This window comes from Hyla sarda, chromosome 3 (assembly GCF_029499605.1).
Source record: "Hyla sarda isolate aHylSar1 chromosome 3, aHylSar1.hap1, whole genome shotgun sequence".
Taxonomy (NCBI): Eukaryota; Metazoa; Chordata; class Amphibia; order Anura; family Hylidae; genus Hyla; species Hyla sarda.
The window spans coordinates 404,895,651-404,918,432 of NC_079191.1; the positions used below are offsets into that span (position 1 = coordinate 404,895,651).

Here is a 22,782-nt window from a genome sequence, read left to right on the forward strand (position 1 = left end):
GGGGGCCGCCGCCCCCTCCATATACCCTGAGCGCCGCTCCTGCACCTCACACCGGCATTAAAGAAAATAAGGGGGAAGTCTGTCTGTCCCTGCTAGCCCGATACAGGACTAAATCTATCAAAATTCACCTGCCCGGCGCCCAAAACTACTTGTCCCGTGCGTTGAGCGATAGGATTTCCACATCCCTGAATATTTTTTAGGGTGCCTTCACATGAACCATATCTGCTGCAGAATTGATGCTGTTTGTATTAACAGCAGCAAATCCACAGCGAATACAATATGTGTGAATGTACCCTAGTAAGGTAGGGTCACACACTGTGTATTTGATGCTGCAAATTTTCCTACCTATTAAAGTCAATGGGTAGCAATATATACAGCTGTTACCTATTGACTTCAAGGGCTAAGAAAATATGCAGCAAAATATGCTTCGTGTGACCCTACCCTTAAAGTAGAATAAAAAATAAAAAGTCAAGCAGATGGTATTACAGCCCAACTTCAATTCATAAGAATCAACTGTATGCAAGAAACAAAACAAAAAAGCAACATAGCCTCTCATAGGGCAGTATATAGAGGCAGGGGGTGCATTTTGGATTTCGAAATCCCCATTTAAATAACTGCTCATCTTATTCAGTTGTTTGGAAAGACTTCCTGGGATAGGCAATGTGATACCCCAAATGATTGAGAAGGCAGCAGCAGAAGACAAGAGGACCAGGATTTAAGGTACAAACCACTCTCCAGAATACTCAAATACTTTTATTGAAACCCCCTATAAAGCATAACATGTTTCAAGGTGCTGCAGCTTCTTTATCAGATGGGTATCCATATATAAATAAAACCTGCACCATATCTATGGATATAACTTGTTTTGAGGCCTCATCAGATGGATATATAAATGGGTATGGTTTAGGTTTTTCCTATACGGATACCAATCTGATGAAGAAGCTGTAGCGCCTCGAAACGTGTTATAATTTTATTGGTGTTTGCATAAAGTATTTGAGTAATCCTACATCTATTGGACTTCTGGAGCATGTTTTGCGCCACATATCCCCGGCCAATTTTCTGCTGCTGCTCCATTTAATCAAATGGGGCTGTAGATGCAATAACTGTAGACAAATGCAACGCTGTTTCCGGAAAGCAGAAATTATTCTAATCTACATGACTTTAAATGACCTCCTGGTGCAGTATGTTTATCATACGGGAAAGGTTCGCTTTAAGGATGACAGATCACGATGACAGGGGTAGCAACAGATGAATTGTGCAAGCTGCCCGACCTCTCCATACACTTGGCAGCCTTTCCGCTTTCAGTAGGTAGAATAGTTGACATTTTCAGGGTTTTTTTTCTTGTTTTTTTTTTTATTTTTTTTTTATTTTTATTTTTTTTTTGTAGATGAAATGTGACTTTAAATATCACTTTGCAGAGCAAATTTAATTTGACAAGAAAATCATGACTTGTTTCATAGTTTTGCTTTTTAATTGAAATAGTGATTGAATTTCATTATAGTGTTTAAATAAAAAGGTTATTAACAAGTTGAGTGCAGTGAACCATTTAAGCTCTGCCTCTGTCAACCCGCGTTTTTGTTCTGCGAGCGCAAGGCTTTCTTTTGCTCTGATATCCGTATATATAATTATCATATGAATTGAGGTGAAACAGCTTTCCAGATTAAATCTATCGTACGTAGACAGGGATTTTGTATGGGAGGGGAAAAAACAATGAAATAAAATGTCTTCATTTCTTTCATATATTTTTTTTTTTGCCCTCAACGTTTTGTTGTTCTTCTAGCTTCCAGCATGGGCCTGTGCACTACAAACTGATTGGTACCCAGAGGAGAGGACGCACACAATCCGCTTTTACCTGGAGTCACCTGTACATAACCCGGTTATGTTTGCTTATTCAGTACTAGACAAAAGGTTGTCAGTAGAGGCCGAATACAACAGCGATCGGAGTGAGACTTGTCACGTTGTGCGTATGAGCATCAGGAGCAAGGTTTGCATTTGTCCTATCACCAAGGGTTGTAAAAATTGCATATAAATATATATTATTAAAATTAAATTATATGTATAATCTAAAAGTGTGTGTGTGCATATATATCTATCTCTATCTCTCTCTCTATATATCTCAACGTGTGTGTGTGTGTGTATGTATGTATGTGTGTATGTTCCAGCATCACGTCCAAACGGCTAAAGATATTAACATGAAACTTGGCCACATGTTACTTATATGTCAACAACAAACATAGGAGAGGTGATTTAACCCTTACTCACCCCCATTTGCCAGGGTCAGGGTTTTTGTTTTAAAGTCCCATACAAGTCTATGGAAGTTATGCAGTAACATATATTTGCCAAACGGCTGGAGATATTTCGATAATACTTGGTCACATGTTACTTATATGTCCACTTAAAATATAGGATAGTTAATTTAACCCTTAACTACCCCCATTTGTGAGGGTCGGGGTTTTTGTTTAAAGTCCCATGCAAATCAATGGGAAATGTATGTTCCCACATAACTTCTGTACGGCTGGAGATATTTCAATACCTGGTACACATATATTACAGTTTGGGATAGAAGGTCGTGGTAGGAGGTTGGGATATGACAACAATATCTGGTGATGGGATATGAAGTCAAAAGCTTCCTCCTTTTGTTGATTTTTCCCTCCCCAACAAGGATTAGGAAGGAAAAACTGGGCAGCGCCAGGTACTCAGCTAGTGTGTGTGTGTGTGTGTGTGTATATGTATATATATGTGTGTATGTATATATATATATATATATATATATATATATATATATATATATATATATATATATATATATATATATGTGTATATATATATATATATATACACATATACACACACATACACACACATACACACACATACAGACAGTCATGGCCGTAATTCAAGAAAATGAAGTATTTCTCACAGAAAAGGATTGCAGTAGCACATGTTTTGCTATACACATGTTTATTCCCTTTGTGTGTATTGGAACTAAACCAAGAAAGGGAGTAAAAAAAAAAGCAAATTGGACATAATGTCACACCAAACTACAAAAATGGGCTTGAAAAAATTTATTGGCACCCTTTCAAAATTGTGGATAAATAAGATTGTTTCAAGCATGTGATGCTCCCTTAAACTCACCTGTGGCAAGTAACAGGTGTGGGCAATATAATCTCACCTGAAAGCAGATAAAAAGGAGAGAAGTTCACTTAGTCTTAGTCTTTTCATTGTGTGCCTGTGTATGCCACACTAAACATGGACAACAGAAAGAGAAGAGAATTGTCTGAGGACTTGAGAACCAAAATTGTGGAAAAATATCAACAATCTCAAGGTTACAGGAAGTTTGCAACCCATGCACTGTAGCTAATCCCGCCTGGGCGTGGACAAAAGAGAAAAATTGATCAAAAGTGTCAACGCAGGATAGTCCAGATGGTGGCTAAGCAGCCCCAAACAAGTTCCAAAGAGATTTGAGCTGTCCTGCAGGCTCAGGGAGCATCAGTGTCAGCGCAAACTGTCGACATTTTGACATATAAATGAAATTAAACACTATGGCAGGAGACCCAGGAGGACCCCATTGCTGATACAGAGACATAAAAAAGCAAAACTACATTTTGCCAAAATGAACTTAAGTAAGCCAAAATCCTTCTGGGAAAACATCTTGTGGACAGATGAGGCCAAGATAGAGCTTTTTGGTAAAACACATCATTCTACTGTTTACCGAAAACGGAATGAGGCCTACAAAGAAAAGAACACAGTACCTACAGCGAAATATGGTGGATCAATGATGTTTTGGGGTTGTTTTGCTGCCTCTGGCACTGGGTGTCTTGAATGTGTGCAAGGCATCATGAAATCTGAGTATTACCCACAGGTTTTGGGTCGCACTGTACAGGCCAGTGTCAGAAAGCTGGGTTTGCAGCCAAGATCTTGGGTCTTCCAGCAGGACAATGGCCCTAAACATACATCAAAAAGCCCCCAGAAATGTATGACAACAAAGCGCTGAGCGTTCTGAAGTGGCAGCAATGAGTCCAGATCTAAATCCCATTGAACACCTGTGGAGAGATCTTAAAATTTCTGTTGGGAAAAGGCGCCTTCCAATAAGAGAGACTTAAAGCAGTTTGCAAAGGAAGAGTGGTCCAACATTCCGGCTGAGAGGTGTAAGAAGCTTATTGATGGTTATAGGAAGCCACTGATTTCAGTTATTTTTTCCAAAGGGTGTGCAACCAAATATTAAGTTGAGTGCCAATAATTTTGTCCAGCCCATTATTGGAGTCTGGTGTGACATTATGTCCAATTTGCTTTTTTCCTCCCTTTTTTTATTTAGTTCCAATACACACAAAGGGAATAAATGTGTATAGCAAAACATGTTACTACAATTCTTTTCTGTTATGTTTAGGGGTGCCAACATTTATGGCCATGACTGTGTATATGTGTTTGTATATACATATGTATAATGTGTATATGTGTGTGATATACACACATATATACGCGCACACACACACACACACACACACACACACACACACACACACACACGTACGTGTATGTATATAAATGTGTGTGTGTGTGTGTGTGTATGTGTAATATATATAGAACATTATATATGTGTGTGTGTGTGTGTGTGTGTGTATATATATATATATATATATATATATATATATATATATATATATATATATATATATATATATATATATATATATATATATATATATTTTTTTTTTTTTTTTTTTTCTTTTAACTGTTGCTATATATTTACAGGATGGAACTCTGGTGCCAGTCACAGTTTTTTACAAAGCAGAGGGTGGGCTTCGAGAGAGACCGCTGCTAGTTCATGTCTATGGGGCCTATGGCGTGGACCTGAATATGAGCTTTAAGCCTGAGAAGAGAATGCTGCTTGAGGATGGCTGGATATTAGCCTATTGTCATGTTAGGTAATTTGTAGGGCTCTGTGCATGCTCCTGGCTTGTCAATCAGCCTGCTGTGTGAGCCAGGGGCGTTTCACCACAGTGCACAGGGGGCCCTGCTTTCCTTCGGGTGCACACTTCCTGTATTTTGTCTCTGCAAAAAACTGCAGGGACAGCATTTTTTCACCCAAAAATATACAAATATTTAAAACAATCTATATAAAAATATGAACGGAGAGGGTCCAGCTCACAGGTGTATTGCTGGTAAAACCTAGCTTTTACTATATCCTATTAAAACATGAAACAAAAGGGAAATAAAAAACTAATAGGTGCGTTAAAAACAGCACGCTGTTTTTAACGCACCTATTAGTTATTTTTTTCTTTTGTTTCATGAGCTGGACCCTCTCCTTCGCGGGAAGCAGGCCGCACTGCTCCAGCAATTATAACCACAGCCGAGGTCCTCCAACATTGTGTCCATACTGGGTGGGGAGCTGAGCATTGTTTTCCCTATACTGTATATATCTATATCTATATCTATATCCTTTTACATTACATAATAACAACTTTTGCAAATGGCAGTGCCCATTTAACAAATCACTCAAGCCCTTTTCTCCTTCGTGTCTTCTGTGCAATGACTGGTCTGTCTTTACAGAGGCGGTGGAGAACTGGGCTGTAACTGGCATAAACTGGGCAATCTGGAAATGAAGCAGAACGGCCTGGATGACCTGGAAGCTTGTATCGTACATGTGCATAATCAGGGGCTTTCTCAGCCTTCTCGGACAGCATTAGAAGCTGCCAGCGCAGGAGGAGTCCTGGCTGGAGCTCTTCTCAATTTTAGGCCTTGGCTTTTTCAAGCAATGGTTTTGAAGGTACTGCACTGTAATATTGAAGTTAGGGCAGTTCTTTAACCCTTTACTGACAGGACCAATTTTTGTTTTTGCTTATTTTTTTTAATTATTATTATTATTTTTTTTTTTTTTTGCTCCCAAAAGCCATATATTTTTCTCTCCATTGACACACTGTACTACTTAATGGCACCCTTACACAGATTATCATCTGGTAAAATTAACCTGTTAACTTTATTCTGCAGGTCAATAGGATTACAGCAATATTCATACTATGCAGTTTTTAGTTTTTATTTTTATTTTTTTATCATTTTAAAAACTTACATAACTGCCCCCATCCCCCGTCATATTTTGAGCTTTTTTGCTTTTACCTTTTGCTTATTGTGCAGTAGTATTTTGACCAGGCCAGCTTCTTTTGCCAGGCCCCTTTTCTTAATGTGCTGACGTCTATGATGGACCCGTCTTTACCGCTCACCCTTGAAGAACAAGAAGAATGGGGCAGTCCGCAGACTAACGTACAACACTACAGATCCATACAGGCGTATTGTCCTTATCAGAATATCACTCCGCAGGTAGGAGCTATACGGTCAAAAGGGGGGAGGTTTTGATAAATCTCCCCCCCGTCATGAGGAAAAGTTGCAGAGTTCCCCACAGCAACCAATCAGATCGCTACTTTCATTTTTCAGAGGCCTTTTCAAAAATGAAAGCAGCGATCTGATTGGTTGCTATGGGCATCTCGGCAACTTTTCCTCTTGGACAGGTTTTGATAAATCTTCCCCCAATGTCTTGATTAATTCATAGTTTATTTCTAAAAGTATGGACATGCATTTGTTAGACTCTCCATTACAATCCAACTAGATGTGTGGATCTTGTGGTGACATCACTGTCTTTCATGATGAACACCTATCCCTGTACTATACACTACACCAGTGTTTCCCAAGCGGGGTGCCTCCAGCTGTTGCAAAACTACAACTTCCAGCATGCCCGGACAGCCTTCGGCTGTCCGGGCATGCTGGGAGTTGTAGTTTTGCAACAGCTGGAGACACCCTGGTTGAAGAACACGGCACTACACCATAGAACAATTTTACCTACACTATAGAACACAAGTGGTGAATTACTAAATAATCAGTCATTTTTGGGCAGTAGGCAGTCAGTCATGGTAGTATTTTGTTTATTGCTCTGTAGAATTATCCTTCACTTCTGATCACCGCCTACGAGAATGATCAGCGCATTCCACTTAGTGGATTACTCCAGTACATGAAGAAGCTCAGGATGGCGGCGCTCTGCCATTTTCATAGATCAGCTTTACCTGGTGAGTAAAAAGGCTGAAATATTTGAGACGTTAGGAGCTATGATTTTGACCCCCTAGTGCCCATTTTTTATTCCACTTGGAAAATACGGTGCAGCAGCCTTCCATTGTTCTCAATGGGAGTCTGCTGCACCATTCACTCTAAGAAAAATACCACCAGAGAAAAAGATGATGGCGCACCCCACTAGTCAAATATAATTAGACATCATTTTATTGGTATTGAAAAACATGATTCAAAGAAGACAGAGCCTTTTAACCCCTTAAAGGGGTACTCTGCCCCTAGACATCTTATCCCCTATCCAAAGGATAGGGGATAAGATGTCAGATCGCCACGGTCCCGCTGCTGGGGAGCCCTGGGATCCCTGCTGCGGCACCCCGCTATCATTACAGCACAGAAAGAGTTTGCTCTGCACGTAATGACGGGCAATACAGGGGCCAGAGCATAGTTACGGAACGGCCCGCCCCTTTCAATACAAGTCTATTGGAGAGGGCATGGCGGTCGTCACGCCCCCTGCCATAGACTTGCATTATGGGGACGGGCCTTGATGTCACAAGGGGCGGAGCCATGAAAGTCAAGATACTATTAATACTTGTATACTGAGTCAGGAGTTATATGTGGTTATGTATATACAGCTTATTGTTTTTACTCTGATTAGGGCTTAGAGGATGTACTGATTACAATCAATTGTGCAGGTGTCCCGGGAGTGGTCTCCCCTTTTTAGGGGGTCCCCCCTGTTGTGAGGTGACCTTTGTGCCTTTAATGGTTTTTAAATGTCTCTGTCTGCTTTGAATAATGTTTTTCAATACCAATAAAATGATGTCTTTAATTATATTTGAATAGTGGGTGTGCGCTTCTTTTTAGTATCTTATCTTTTTCTCTGGTGGTATTATGCTATAGTAAGGATATACGTGGTAGCACCCCATGAATTGCTACATTTGCTGAGCCCGCTTTAGTTTGGTTGTGATTCCAGACCCCAGACTCCACCAAACGAATGAACTTGTTTGTGCATTTTCGAGCGGTCCTAGTGCTGGCTTGTTTTGCCGGCGCCCGCTCCAGACTGTATCTTCACCAAGGATATCTCCAGGCAGAGATTCTGTAGTGTGAATGAGCCCTGTGTATTGTACTGACTTTTTGAGCACAACCCGGAAAAAAAAACTTTATAAAAAGTGGTGACCAAAAATCATCATCAATTTAGACATTTTGGCCTTATTTATTTTTATTTTTTGTGCTTTTGTTATTTGCCACTGAAATGTGGTAATTTAATAGTTTGGACGGTTGAGAGGAGGTCCACCCCATACAGAAGCTTAAAGGGGTACTCTGGTGGAAAACTTTTTTGAATTTATTTTTTGTCTTGTCCACAGTGCTCTCTGCTGACACCTCTGTCCGTATCAGAAACTGTCAGGAGCAGGAGAGGTTTGCTATGGGGATTTTCTCCTGATCTGGACAGTTCCTGATACGGGCATCAGGTGTCAGCAGAGAGCACTGTGGACAAGACAAAAAAAGAAATTCAAAATGAAAATAATTTCCTCTGTAGCATACAGCTGCTAAAAGTTACTGGAAGGGTAACGATTTTTTTAATAGAAGTAATTTACAAATCTGTTTAACTTTCTGGCACCAGTTGATTTAAAAAAAACAAAACGTTTTCCACTGGAGTACCTCTTTTTTAAATGCAATTTTAAATTAGAATAAAAATCTGTTCATTTGGTGCGATAAAGAAATATATGTGGCTAATATAGTATTACAATATTTCAGAATGGAGAATGCCAAATATATTGCTGGATGTTCATCCTGGTGGTAGTCACTGTGATTCATTGTCTTGGGAAGATTCCTTAAAGAAGGTAACATAATGCATACTAAACTAATGCCTGGTTGTTTAAGTTCACTTAAAGTGTAACTACGTAAATCAGTAGAACAAGCAAAACTAAGAAACTTTGTAAAGTAACTTAGTATTTATTAATCCCTGATAGATACTAAGACACTTTTACAGACAGAGACTTTTAGTTTCACTTAGGGATCAGGTTACACTTCCCATAGATGTCTATGCAGTGGGGAGGGGGTATGAGGGAGGAAGACACAATGCAGAGAAACTGCAGGATTACGGTCATTACACGATATTTCAAAAGTCACATGGGGGGCATGGCTATGCTGCAGTGGGTGGGTGGGTGTATAGAATTACTTAAGTAAATACCCCTCTGCTATCCACCTACCCACTGCCTCTGAGAGCCCATCGTGAGTTGAAACCAGTGTGTGTCGGGGTTTCATAAGTCGAGGGTTTATTGTTTTATAAATTGGCATCATGGGCTCAAAGGCTGAAGAAATAAAAATTCTAGAATGCCCCTTTTAAGTCGTCTTTCCTACTGAAATGTGCTGCATGCTGTGAAAGAAAGTCCACCCCAGTCTACTGCATAAAGTTCAAATAGATCTTAGATTTCTGTAACTTTTTTTTTGTTGGTTACTTACTAAAAAACCTTTATATATGATGCCCTAAACCGGAGAGTGAACTAGATTTGCAGACCACATACTGGTATAAACTTTGCCTTAAAGGGGTCATACAAGAATAGAAAAACACAGGTAATTTCTTTCCAAAACTGCTCCCTGTCTGTCTCCAGGTTGGGTGTTGTATTACAACTTGGCTCCATTGGCTTCAATGGAATTGAGCTACAGAACCACACCCAACATGGAGACAGACAGGGAGCTGTTTTGGAAAGAAATTACCTGTGTTTTTCTATTCCTGGATAACCCCCTTAAAGTGTCAATGTTACCAGTTAGTTGACACTTAGGAAGAAAACTAGGCAAGACATGCATTGTCAGGCAGGGTTCAGACTGCAGACTGGACTGAATCAGTTGGCGCTACGACCGTACCGACATTGCTGTCCCCATAGACTGCAATCTAGCCCGCTTGGATTCTGCTGAAAGAATGAGCAGGATCATTATTTCAGCGGCGGAAATTCTGTAGTCTGCACTGTCTGCTAACAGCAAAGGAGTTCTGCTGCACCTGAATTTGCAAGCTAAATTTTTAAGTGGAATTATGCTTGGAAATTCAGTAGTGGGACCCAAGCCTTTGGGTCTATCCCAATGGCAGAATTTCCGCTGGCGGAATTCCGCCTCAAATTAAAGCCCATAGACTTCTATAGGATTCCACACTCCCATTCACACTTCTGAATTTCCGCAAGCGGAATTTCAGAAGTGTGAATGGGAGTGTGGAATCCCATAGAAGTCTATGGGCTTTAATTTGAGGCGGAATTCCGCCAGCGGAAATTCTGCCGCATGAATAGACTCCTTTTTTTCACTTTTTTTTTTTTTTTTTCTCTGTTGCAAATTCCTTGCAGAGACATGGTTAAAGGGGTACTCTGGTGAAAAACTTTTTTTATTTATTTATTTTTTTTTAAATCAACTCGTGCCAGAAAGTTAAACAGATTTGTAAATGACTTCTATTAAAAAATCTTAATCCTTCCTGTTCTTATTAGCTGCTGAATACTACAGCGGAAATTTTCTTTTTGAAACACAGAGCTCTCTGCTGACATCTCTGTCCATTTTAGGAACTGTCCAGAACAACATATGTTTGCTATGGGGATTTCCTTTTACTCTGGACAGTTCGTAACCCCTTAAGGACCAGGCCATTTTACACCTTAGGACCAGAGCGTTTTTTGAACATCTGACCACTGTCACTTTAAACATTAATAACTCTGGAATGCTTTTAGTTATCATTCTGATTCCGAGATTGTTTTTTCGTGACATATTCTACTTTAACATGGTGGTAAATTTTTGTGGTAACGTGCATCCTTTCTTGGTGAAAAATCCCAAAATTTTATGAAAAAATTGAAAATGTTGCATTTTTCTAACTTTGAAGCTCTCTGCTTGTAAGGAAAATGGATATTCCAAATTTTTTTTGATTCACATATACAATATGTCCACTTTATGTTTGCATCATAAAATTGACAAGTTTGTACTTTTGGAAGACACCAGAGGGCTTCAAAGTTCAGCAGCAATTTTCCAATTTATCACAAAATTTTCACTCTTTTTCAGGGACCAGTTCAGGTTTGAAGTGGATTTGAAGGGTCTTCGTCTTAGAAATACCCCACAAATGACCCCGTTATAAAAAACTGCACCCCCAAGTATTCAAAATGACTAGAAATGAGCGAACTTACAGTAAATTTGATTTGTCACAAACTTCTCCGCTCGGCAGTTGATGACTTTTCCTGCATAAATTAGTTCAGCTTTCTGGTGCTCCGGTGGGCTGGAAAAGGTGGATACAGTCCTAGGAGACTCTTTCCTAGGACTGTATCCACCTTTTCCAGCCCACCGGAGCACCTTAAGGCTGAACTAATTTACGCAGGAAAAGTCATCAACTGCCGAGCCGAGAAGTTCGTGACTAATTGAATTTACTGTAAGTTTGCTCATCTCTAAAAATTACATTCAGTCAGCGTTTTAACCCTTTAGGTGTTTCACAGGAATAGCAGCAAAGTGAAGGAGAAAATTCACAATCTTAATTTTTTACACTTGCATGTTCTTGTAGACCCAATTTTTGAATTTTTACAAGGGATAAAAGGAGAAAATTTATACTTGTTTTTGTAGCCCAATTTCTCTGGAGTAAGCACATACCTCATATGTCTATGTAAAGTGTTCGGTGGGCGCAGTAGAGGGCTCAGAAGCGAAGGAGCGACAAGGGGATTTTGGAGAGTACGTTTTTCTGAAATGGTTTTTGGGGGGCATGTTGCATTTAGGAAGCCCCTATGGTGCCAGAACAGCAAAAAAAAAAAAAAACACATGGCATACCATTTTGGAAACTACACCCCTTGAGGAACGTAACAAGGAATAAAGTGAGCCTTAATACCCCACAGGGGTTTCACAAGTTTTGCATATGTAAAATTTCCCCCCAAATTTCACATTTTTGCAAGGGTTAATAGAAGAAATGGGGTTAAAATTTTGGGGGGTATTTTCTGCTGAGTATGGAAATACCCCATGTGTGGACGTCAAGTGCCCTGCGGTCGAACTACAATGCTCAGAAGAGGAGGAGCACCATTGAGCTTTTGAAGAGTGAATTTGTTTGGAATGGTAGTCAGGGGCCATGTGCGTTTACAAAGCCCCCCGTGGTGCCAAAACAGTGGACCCCCCCCCCCACATGTGACCCCATTTTGGAAACTACACCCCTCACAGAATTTAATAAGGGGTGCAGTGAGTATTTACACCCCACTGGCATTTGACAGATCTTTTGAACAGTGGGCTGAGCAAATGAAAAATTACATTTTTCATTTTCACGGACCACTGTTCCAAAAATCTGTCAGACACCTGTGGGGGTGTAAATGCTCACTGTACCCCTTATTACATTACGTGAGGGGTGTAGTTTGCAAAATGGGGTCAGATGTTGGGGGGTCCATTGTTCCGGCACTATGGGGGCTTTGTAAACGCACGTGGCCTTCAATTCCGGACACATTTTCTCTTCAAAATCCCAATGGCGCTCCCTCTCTTTTGAGCATTGTAGTTCGCCCGCCGAGCACTTTACATCCACATTTGGGGTATTTTCTTAGAAGAAATGGGGTTACAAATTTTGGGTGGCTTTCCTATTTTCCCTTGTGAAAATGAAAAAGTTAGGGTAACACCAGCATTTTAGTGAAAACATATTTTTTTTTTCACTTTCCCATCCAACTTTAACGAAAATTTGTCAAACACCTGTGGGGTGTTAAGGCTCACTATACCCCTTGTTACATTCAGTGAGGGGTGTAGTTTCCAAAATGGGGTCACATGTTGGTATTTTATTTTTTTTAGTTTATGTCAGAACCGCTGTAAAATTAGCCACCCATGTGCAAATCACCAATTTAGGCTTCAAATGTACATGGTGAGCTCTCACTCTTGAGCCTTGTTATGCGCCCGCCGATCATTTTACGCCCACATCTGGGGTATTTCCGTACTCAGGAGAAATTGCGTTACAAATTTTGGGGGTCTTTTTTTCCTTTTACCTCTTGTGAAAATAAAAAGTAAAGGGCAACACCAGCATGTTAGTGTAAAACATTTTTTTTTTAATACTAACAGGCTGGTGTAGACCCCAAATTTTCCTTTTCATAAGGGGTAAAAGAAGAAAAAGCCCCCCAAAATTTGTAGTGTAATTTCTCCCGAGTACGGAGATACCCCATATGTGGCCCTAAACTGTTTCCTTGAAATACGACAGGGCTCCGAAGTGAGAGAGCACCATGCGCATTTGAGGACTAAATTAGCGATTGCATAGGGGTGGACATAGGGGTATTCTACACCAGTGATTCCCAAACAGGGTGCCTCCAGCTGTTGCTAAACTCTCAGCATGCCTGGACAGTCAGTGGCTGTCCAGAAATGCTGGGAGTTGTTGTTTTGCGACAGTTGGAGGCTCTGTTTTGGAAACACTGCCGTACAAGACGTTTTAAATTTTTATTGGGGGGGGGGGGGAGAACAGTGTAAGGGGGTGTTTATGTAGTGTTTTACCCTTTATTTTGTTTTAGTGTAGTGTTTTTAGTGTACATTCACACTGGCGGAGGTTTACAGTGAGTTTATCAGCATGTACTGATCACCGAAGGGCATGCTGGGAGATGTAGTTATGCAACAGCTGGAGGGATCGCAACTACAACTCCCAGCATGCTGGAATTTGCAGTTTTGCAACATCTGGAGAGCTACAGTATATAGACCACTGCAAACTGTGGCCCTCCAGGTGCTGGAAAACTACAAATCCCAGCATGCCCAGACAGCAAACAGTTGTGTGGGCATGCTAGGAGTTGTAGTTTTGCAAGATCTGGAGGGCTATACTTCTGAGACTACCATATAGTGGTCTCAATTTGTAGCCCTCCAGCTGTTGCAAAACTACAACTCCCAGCATGCCCAAACAGCTGTCTGGGCATGCTGGGAGTTGTAGTTTTGCAACATCTGGAGTGCTACAGTATAGAGACCACTATATAGTGGTCTCAAACTGCAGCCCTCCAGATGTTGCTAGGCAACTTACCAGCTTCCGTCAGATCTAGGGAGCCTGCTGCAAGTCATCGCCGCCCGCCGATCTCGGACACCGATCATCGCCCGCAGCCTCCGAAGATCAGTAAGTGGACTCCGGCGCCGGTCCTCTGCCATTTCCCCATTCTGCCCCACCTATTGTGGGTGGGCAGGATGGGAAAAACGAAAGTTAACCCCCCTCCGCCCCCGATCTGCTATTGGTGGTCGCGTCTAAACCACCAATAGCAGGGATAAGAGGGGTGGCACCCCTGCCACCTCACTCCTATCTCTCTTCAGGGGGATTGTGGGTGTCTTAGACACCCGCGATCCCCCTTATATTCCGGGTCACCATAGACCCATAATGACCGGGAATCGCGCAAATCACATGTGTGAATTCACTTGCGATTTGCTCCGATCGCTGACATGGAGGGGGTCTGATGACCCCCCTGGGCATTTGCGCGGGGTGCCTGCTGATAGATATCAGCAGTCACCCCGGTCCGGTCCCCGCCCGGCGCGCGACGGGGCCCGAAATTCCCACGGACGTATGAGTACGTGCCTGGTCCTTAAGACCCCCAGGGTGCAGGGACGTACTCATACGTGCCTGGTCCTTAAGAGGTTAAAATGGACAGAGATGTCAGCAGAGAGCTCTGTGTTTCAAACGGAAAAGAATTTCCACTGTAGTATTCAGCAACTAATAAGTACAGGAAGGATTGAAATTTTTTAATAGAAGTAATTTACAAATCTGTTTAACTTTCTGGCACCAGTTGATTTAAAAAAAAAAAGTTTTTCACCGGAGTACCCCTTTAACTTTCATAATTCCGTCTGCTTGTCCAGGTGACATGTTTATTCTGCTAGATTCCTTTGCACTTAATGATATAAGCTTTAAGCTCCCACTATATATATATACTTATTTTATTTATTTTATTTCTTCTTCAGGTGGCCACTCATCTAACTTTTCTACAAAAGGAACTGAAACTATAGGAGGGAAGAACATTTTGCTGTTACAGAAAAATATAACTAGAAATTGAAATTCAGACTAAAGAAAATTAATTTCTGCTACATGCACTATAAAAGGTGACCTAACTTGTGTGTAAAGGATGTCAACATGGTGATCTGGAATAAAAATTGGGAGTAATTAAACTTACAACTAGTGTCATTGAAACGGACCACATCCTGTTAGAAGTCATTAATGGAATAATGGGTGATGATATGAGGCAGTCTGCCTTGGGTTGCTTTAGATTTGTGTTAGATCTGAGCCTAAGGTGTCCCTGTTTTTTCCTTTAAAACATGTAGACCTCACTACAATACTTAAATGGTGCACTCTCATTAAAAATTTTTTTGCCATTGCACTCTTTATGGTAAACTAGCTGAGTACCCGATTTTGCCCGGTTTTTCCTTCCTCATCCTTGTTGGGGAGGAAAATCAACAAAGGAGGAAGCTTTTGACTTCAAATCCCATCCCCATATATTGTTGTCATATCCCGACCTCCTATCCCGACCTCCCATCCCGACCTCCTCCCATCCTGACCTGTAATATGTGTACCAGGTATTGAAATATCTCCAGCTGTACAGAAGTTATGTGAGAACATACATTTCCCATTGATTTGCATGGGACTTAAACAAAAACCCCGACCCTCAAATGGTTGTAGTTAAGGGTTAAATTAACTATCCTATATTTTAAGTGGACATATAAGTAACATGTGACCAAGTATTATCGAAATATCTCCAGCCGTTTGGAAGTTATGCAGTAACATATATTTTCCACAGACTTGTATAGGACTTTAAACATAAACCCCGCCCCTGGCAAATGGGGGTGAGTAAGGGTTAAATCACCTGTCCTATGTTTGTTTTAACCAAGTTTCAGGTTAATATCTTTAGCCGTTTGGAAGTTTTTGTGGAATATGCATACATACATACACGTTGAGTTTTTTTGATAGATAGATAGATAGATAGATAAAAAATATTTCTAATATACTTTGGTTAAAAAAAATGAAGTTTTCAGTGTTTTATTTGTGCTTAAAAAAGCTCAAGAGCACACTTTCCCCCATCTTATACACAGACTTAGGACCGAAGCCCAAACACAGGTCCGGTGTCCCAGTACAGGTACATTGTGTCAAGGTATTTTAGGCCCTGTCAGATTGAGACCTCCAGTGTCCTGGGGGCTCCCCTGCAAGGACTCAACCGTTTCTAATGTGTATTTGCACTGTTATAACTTAGCAATCCGTTATTAGGTATGTTACTAAGCAAGGTATGTTACTTAATCCGTTATTAAGTATGTTACTTAGCAACCTCATGCCTAGTCAGGGTATGTGAGAGTGGAGGACTGAGGGCTAGAATAAACTTTTGTGTAAGGTGTTATATTATGTTATTACTTGTATGTAACTTTATTGTAAATCCTAAAGGGGATACAGACAACTCTATGATCCACAGCTGCCTGGCCAATGGGCTTTAGTTTAGCCTTCCCTTATAAGGGGTGGCATTTCCTGTGTAGAGGAGTTCTGGAGTGGAGTAGGTGTGGAGGAGGAGAGGAGTAAAGCAGTTCGGTCAGAGTGGAGGTCAGAGTGGAGGTCAGAGTGGGAGCAAAGATGAGAGAGCGATAAGAAAGGCATGAAGTAACCCCAACTAATTGCAAGCCTTTACTTCAGCCTTGATCAGAGAATTCCTAAAGGACAATTCATCACCATCGTATATGGTGGACAAGCTGCCATCAGGGCATGTAGAGCTTTTCTAATATCTAGGATGGTCAGAAGATCGGGGAAGACAGCAAATGAACAAGGTCCAAAACAGGAAGCTTATTACATTTGTAAGGAGAAGAATCATAAAGGGTTTTCTGATGACATTACCTATTCACATAAGGGGTAGTTAGGTGATTGGTGGCGGGACGACTGTTGCTCCATTCAAAATCTGTGGGACTGACCAAGGTGGCCAAATACAGCAGTTGGACACCTTTTCTTGTGGATATATGTCATTATGGGTAAGAGTAGAGCTAAAATTGGATTGGCGGTGAAAAGAGGTTTGTCACATAGCAGCCCTTTAAGAGGCTGGGAGCCTGCAAGTGCACCTTATTAGTACAGAGTCGTCCAAACAGGAGAAGGACAGTCGTGGATAGGGTATCAGGTCAGAAAGCCAAGGAAACAAAGTGTGTGGCAAGAAATAAGCTAGTAGTTGCTGTGAGGGTGTGGGCCTTGTATCTGGGGTAAATAGTGCACGACAGAATCTGAATAACAAGAGGATCATCTTTATTTCCTTTCCTTCTCTTGGGTATAGTTTGCTGATATAAGGATGCTGACAGTAAGTACGATACGAGGGCAGTGCCTCGTGTAATTCTGTGGGTCCATGATGGGACTCTCACCTAGGTTAAACTTTGAGGTTATACATATCACCCTTAGAATTGGGGTACTCAAGGAGAATTGCAAGCTGTCTGGAGTCAGACCAATAACCAGCTGTGTGGAACTGGTAATAGAATGAGGAGAAGAGGAGGATAAAAAGTACTTTTTTTTTTCCTCCTCTCTCCTCAGTAGGATTATAGCCTGCAACTGCAGTGCTCAATGTTAACAACACATTACTTCCCATCAAGGTGGTATAACTACTACTGCACTGTACGCAAGAAGATGTCCAGCAAAACAAAACTTCGTTTTCTACCCAGCACATCAGCTGGTCAAAACACTCCCCCACCATTCATTTCTGTGGAAGAGGCAGAGACTGATGAACGCTGTGTATCGTCCTCTCCCATAGAGATGAATGGAGAGGGCATGTTTTTGTTTCCTATAGCAGAGCTGGGGCCCGGTACAGGAGACACAGGGGTCCCAGCAGCCATTGAGCGGTTCCACACTTATCCCTTATCAGTAGGATAAGTTTTGTTTTGCTGGGCATCTTTAAGTGTAAAAAAAAAAAAAAAAAAAAAAATCATTGTCCCTTCCATTCTCTAATCAGGCTGAGTTATGTACAAAAATTGTCTAGGCTACGGATCACCTCTCCTTATTTTGAAGCAGTGGACAGGCTGCTGCTGACATAACACTCTCTCTCTGTATAGAGCAGGAGAGCAAAGTTATCTGCCCAGAACCAAAGTTTTATGTAAACATAATCACTGGCACTTCAGACACCAGCTCTTCTGCTTGTGTGCAAACTGTACTGTGTCAGTGGGCCATTAAAAAAGTGCCAGTAGCTTGCACCCAACCAGTGTACCTAAACTATCAATCTCAGAGCACTCCCTGTTTGAAACAGGAAAGGATAGGCTTGTATTTTATGCAGAGCTAAAAAAAAAAATAAAAGGCAGAAGAGGAAATCTCTCTGAAATCTGCACCAAAAAATGCTCCATCGGGAGCTTCATGGCATGGGTTTCCATGTCCAGGCCTTATGGAGTGATGTAAAGCCGCCACCACCACTGGACTCTGGAGCAGGGGAAATTCTTTCTGATAGATCACACTTCTCTAGCTGGTATCTGTTGGCCATGTCTGGGTTTGGGAAATAACAGGTAAACATTGCAGCGGGCACGAAGCAGTCAGGCAGGTAAAGTGTAGTGAAATGGGATGGGGTTGACCTAGTATTCTAAGGCTGGAACTACATTGTGACTTTGGTCAAGTGATGTTGCATGCATTGTAGTTCACGTGCAATGCGATGGATGAATTTTTGCCACCACTGACCTCAATGCAAGTCACATGTGACTGACTTCTGTGTGATATAGCATTTTTTTTATTTATTTTTTTACAACCAACTCTCAACTGTAATAAAGCCACAAGACAGTGTTGCACGTGTTATTTTGGTCCCACAACATAGATGCAACTTGCTGTTGCGTGACCAAAGTTGCTACATAGCCCCAGCCTTAGTCCCAGGGAAGAGATAGTGTAGTGCTTCAGCATACCAAAACATTTGGTCAATTTTATTCTTCTAATTTTGTGGGAACAGTTTGGTCCTCCCTTTTTTTTCCAGCATGATAATGAATTGTTGCACAAAGCTAGGTCCATAAAACCCTGACCTCAACCCCATCCAAAACTTTGGACTTTTAGGCTAGGCTCATACTTACGAAGCTCCATATGGGAAAAAATACCAGCTGAAGCTTCCAAGTGTCAGCATTTGGACCGAGTGGACATCGCCGTCCACAAAGGTGGCAATGTCGGCGGAGTGGATTCCGCCAAAAGAATGAACAAGTTCATTCTTTTGGCGGCGGGATTTCAGCTGCAATGTGTAGGTTTCGTAGTGTGCACTGTAGTGTTCCTAAGCAGAAATTCCATAGCCTTACGAATTAAAACTTCTAAAATGTAACTGATATAAGAACAGGGCTGGACTGGCCTACCGGAATATCAGGAAAATTCCCGGTATGCTCACTGCCCAGTGGCCCACCCAAGGGCCGCCTACTCACACCAGCACACAAGGTCCTGACTTTAGTGTCAGGACCTTGTGTGCAGCGGTTGCAGAGTGGCGGAGCTAAGAACTAAAGGCTCCCAACCTGCCACTTACTCCAGTGCCTGCCATGAGGCCGCATGTTACAGCATCACATAGCTGGTAGCGCAATGACGCCATATCATTGCGTTGCCGGCGCCATGACCTAGATGTTGTGTGCAGCCTGGACGCATATGGAACAAGGTGAGTTTAGGTTTCATGTAGAAATAAATCAAGAAGAGTACTCTACTAATATAGAAAGAGAGAGAGGAAGAGGGGATATTATGGGGGAAGACTGCCTGCCTGTCTACATACCTAAGCAGAGGGGGGCTGCTGCTATTACTATTACCTAAAGGGGGCTGCTGTATTATTACCTAAAGGGGTCTTATGCTGTTACTACCTAAAGAATGCTTCTACTACTTCAGAGAGTAACTATCTACAGGGGGAAGCTATCTACATGGAGACCTATGTGAAGGGACCTGTTTACCTACTGAACTATCTAACTAATGAGGGGGGGAACCCACATATCTACCCACTCTACGGTGTATGACACTAAGAGGGTTATTATTACTGTATAGAGCACTATAGGTGCTGGGAAAGTGTAGAGTCTAAAATGTTTGGGTCTGTGGGGACAAGTTGTGGCTGGAAGAAATCGTCATGACTGTCTGGGCTGGATGGAGAAGAAAAAAGAAAGTGAATGACTCCGATCAGAGAAGAGTTCACCGTATGTAAAAGTAAAATGGTTCCAATATAGTAAAATACCGTAGCAATATATTTCGTTGATGCAATGTTGTGGGGCTGATCTGCAATTATTTTAGGGCTTGTTTTTTATCCCCAGTCCGGCCCTGCTTAAGGATGAATAAAGCAGTGACACACGGGCATGCCCTGCCTGCTGTATTCTGACAGGAGATTCCACGGCCTGGTCTCGAGAGTTACGGGAGGGCATACCTCCCACAATCAGGTAGTTATCCCCTATCCTGAGAATAGTAAATTGTGGGAGAACCCCTTTAACTGGGAACCCTATTCTTGAATAAAGGATGTTGGAAAATGTTATTACAGTCTATCCAAATCCTGATTCTGTCACATTATCATTTATAGTGCATTTGTTTGTCCTGAATGATGGCTTCATTCATATACAGTCAGTCTGTGATAAATGTACCGGGGATAAGAACACTTGTATTTACTCTGCTTTATCCCATTAGATGACTTTCTGCAGGCACAGCACTGTATGCTATTATAATATATTTCCATAGTAAAAAGCCCATTTTGCATTGATGCATTATTCATGTTATTTTTCTTTATTTTTTGGATTTACTTAAGCAGTTTTTAGGTTTCTTCTAAAAAAAAAAATTCAAAGTTTCTCAAATTTCTTTCCTAAGGACAAGAATTAAAAGTATACAGTTTCAAATTATCAGTGTGAAGGGGGTGGATCTGGTCTTTATGGGCCGTTGCTGCTTTCAGTTTCACCATTCTTATAAATCTCCCCTACTTGTGCCTCACCGTGGCTTGACCATCCTGGAGATGAAATCTGGGCAACTTATACTAAATACATTTATTACAGACAAATCAAAATTATAAAAAAATAAAAAATAAACTGTCAGGACCCTCTGCTGATTTTGTATGTTTTCCCACTTAAAAAGAAATGATCGGTCTATAATTTTAATGGTTGCTTTATTTGAACAGTGAGAAACGGAACAATAAAAAAAATCCTGAAAAATGCATTTCAAATAAGTTATGAAATAATTAGCATTTTACTTGGTAAAAGAAGTATTTTATCCCCTATCAGCGAGATTTCTGGCCCCCAGGTGTCGTTTATACCGTTAACAAGCTGATATTAGGAGCACTCTCTTATAAAGGGAACACTCCTAATCTCAGTTTGTGACCTGTATAAAAGACACCCGTCCACAGCAGCATCAATGAATCAGATTCCAAACTTTCCACCATGGCCAAGACCAAAGAGATGTCCAAGGATGTCAGGGACAAGATTATAGACCTATACAAGGCTGGAATGGGCTACAAGACAATCACCAATCAGTTTGGGGAGAAGTTTACAACCGTGACAGTTATTTTGTGTTTCTTCCATTTGTTAACTTTCGCATCCAATCTGCCTCGGTCGGAAACTCAATGCAATATCTCACCTTGTGGAGCTTGAATGACCATAAGAACTGTGTGGTAAAACCAACATGTTGGCCCTGATTTACTATTGTAAACCTGACCTGTTTTGTTGGGTTGTGCGCCAAAATTTGGCACATTGCGCCACAAATTGTGCCAAAAATTCAAAAACCCGACCAACTCGCCCAATTTTCAGGTTTCCTTGTAAAATGGAAAGGCCGCTGTGAAAAGAAGACGTGGCTGCCAAAAAGGGGGTGTGTCCCCAACATTTTTGAAAAATCACAACATGTTTACTAAGGTTTTCACATAAAATGTTGTGGATTTGAGCTCTGGAAAACCTCAAAGCTCTGTGATGTGTAAAAAAATAAATTAATTAATAAAAAAAAAAAAAAAAAAAAAAAGGAAAAGTGCCAAACGTAGGGAAACCTTAGTAAATACCGTGGAAAAATACCTGTTGGGGGGGGGGGGGGGGGGGGGGGGAACACACACACACACACAAAAAAAAAAAAATCTACACTTCACTGTTAGTAAATCAGGGCTGTTATTATGGTTCTTTAGGTTAGTTTGATTACAGAAATACCCACTTTGTATAGTTTCTGTCATGTTTTACTCCTTTTAATAAATGTGAAACTTCATTTATTTTTTACAAATTGACATTTTCTGACCCCTATAGCCTTATTTTTTCCATATATGGGGCAGTATGAAAGCTTATTTTTTGCATCGTGATTTGTAGTTATCTGTGCCATTTTGGTATTAATCAGACGTTTTGATTTGCTTTTTACTACATTTTTTTTCAGGGATATGATGTGAGTAAAAGAAACACAATTCTGGGGTTTGGTTTTACACCAGTCTGGTAATGTTATGTAATGTTGTTATTTTTGTAATAGCTTGGACAATTCATGTGGTGATACCAAATATGTTTAGTTTAAATTTACTTTTTTTTTTTTTTTTTTTCTTCTTGCCCTTAATAGCAATATCTCTTTCAATTTTCCATCTACAGACCTATCTACTGTGAAACCATTAAAAAAAATAACAATATTTGTAACTACTTTTAAAATACTTAAACTTTTACAATAAAAATGAGTAAGATACTATATTAACTACACTAACTTTACAGCCCCTGTAGCATAGTCAAATAAAAAAAATAAAATCCTGGAATACCCCTTTAAGGTCTATGTAACACCACTGCTTAGAAGATTTCTTTGAGATAGGAGGCTTGGATTACTCGCTCACTACTGACACAGATTAGACTGTATTAGTCATTTTGCGTGTTATAATTTTGTAACCCTCG

At 40.8% G+C, this 22,782-nt stretch overlaps 1 protein-coding gene across 1 annotated transcript in view; it reads left to right on the plus strand.

Annotated features, from left to right (window-relative positions):
• PREPL (prolyl endopeptidase like) overlaps positions 1-15,798 on the plus strand; it is a 45,734-nt gene extending 29,936 nt beyond the window's left edge. The window contains 7 exon segments of the mRNA XM_056568125.1: positions 1,781-1,984; positions 4,753-4,925; positions 5,551-5,767; positions 6,166-6,315; positions 6,929-7,055; positions 8,806-8,891; positions 14,938-15,798. Of these exon segments, the coding sequence (XP_056424100.1) occupies positions 1,781-1,984; positions 4,753-4,925; positions 5,551-5,767; positions 6,166-6,315; positions 6,929-7,055; positions 8,806-8,891; positions 14,938-14,982 (1,002 nt within the window). The 3' untranslated portion in view covers positions 14,983-15,798.
• The last annotated feature ends 6,984 nt before the right edge of the window (positions 15,799-22,782 follow it).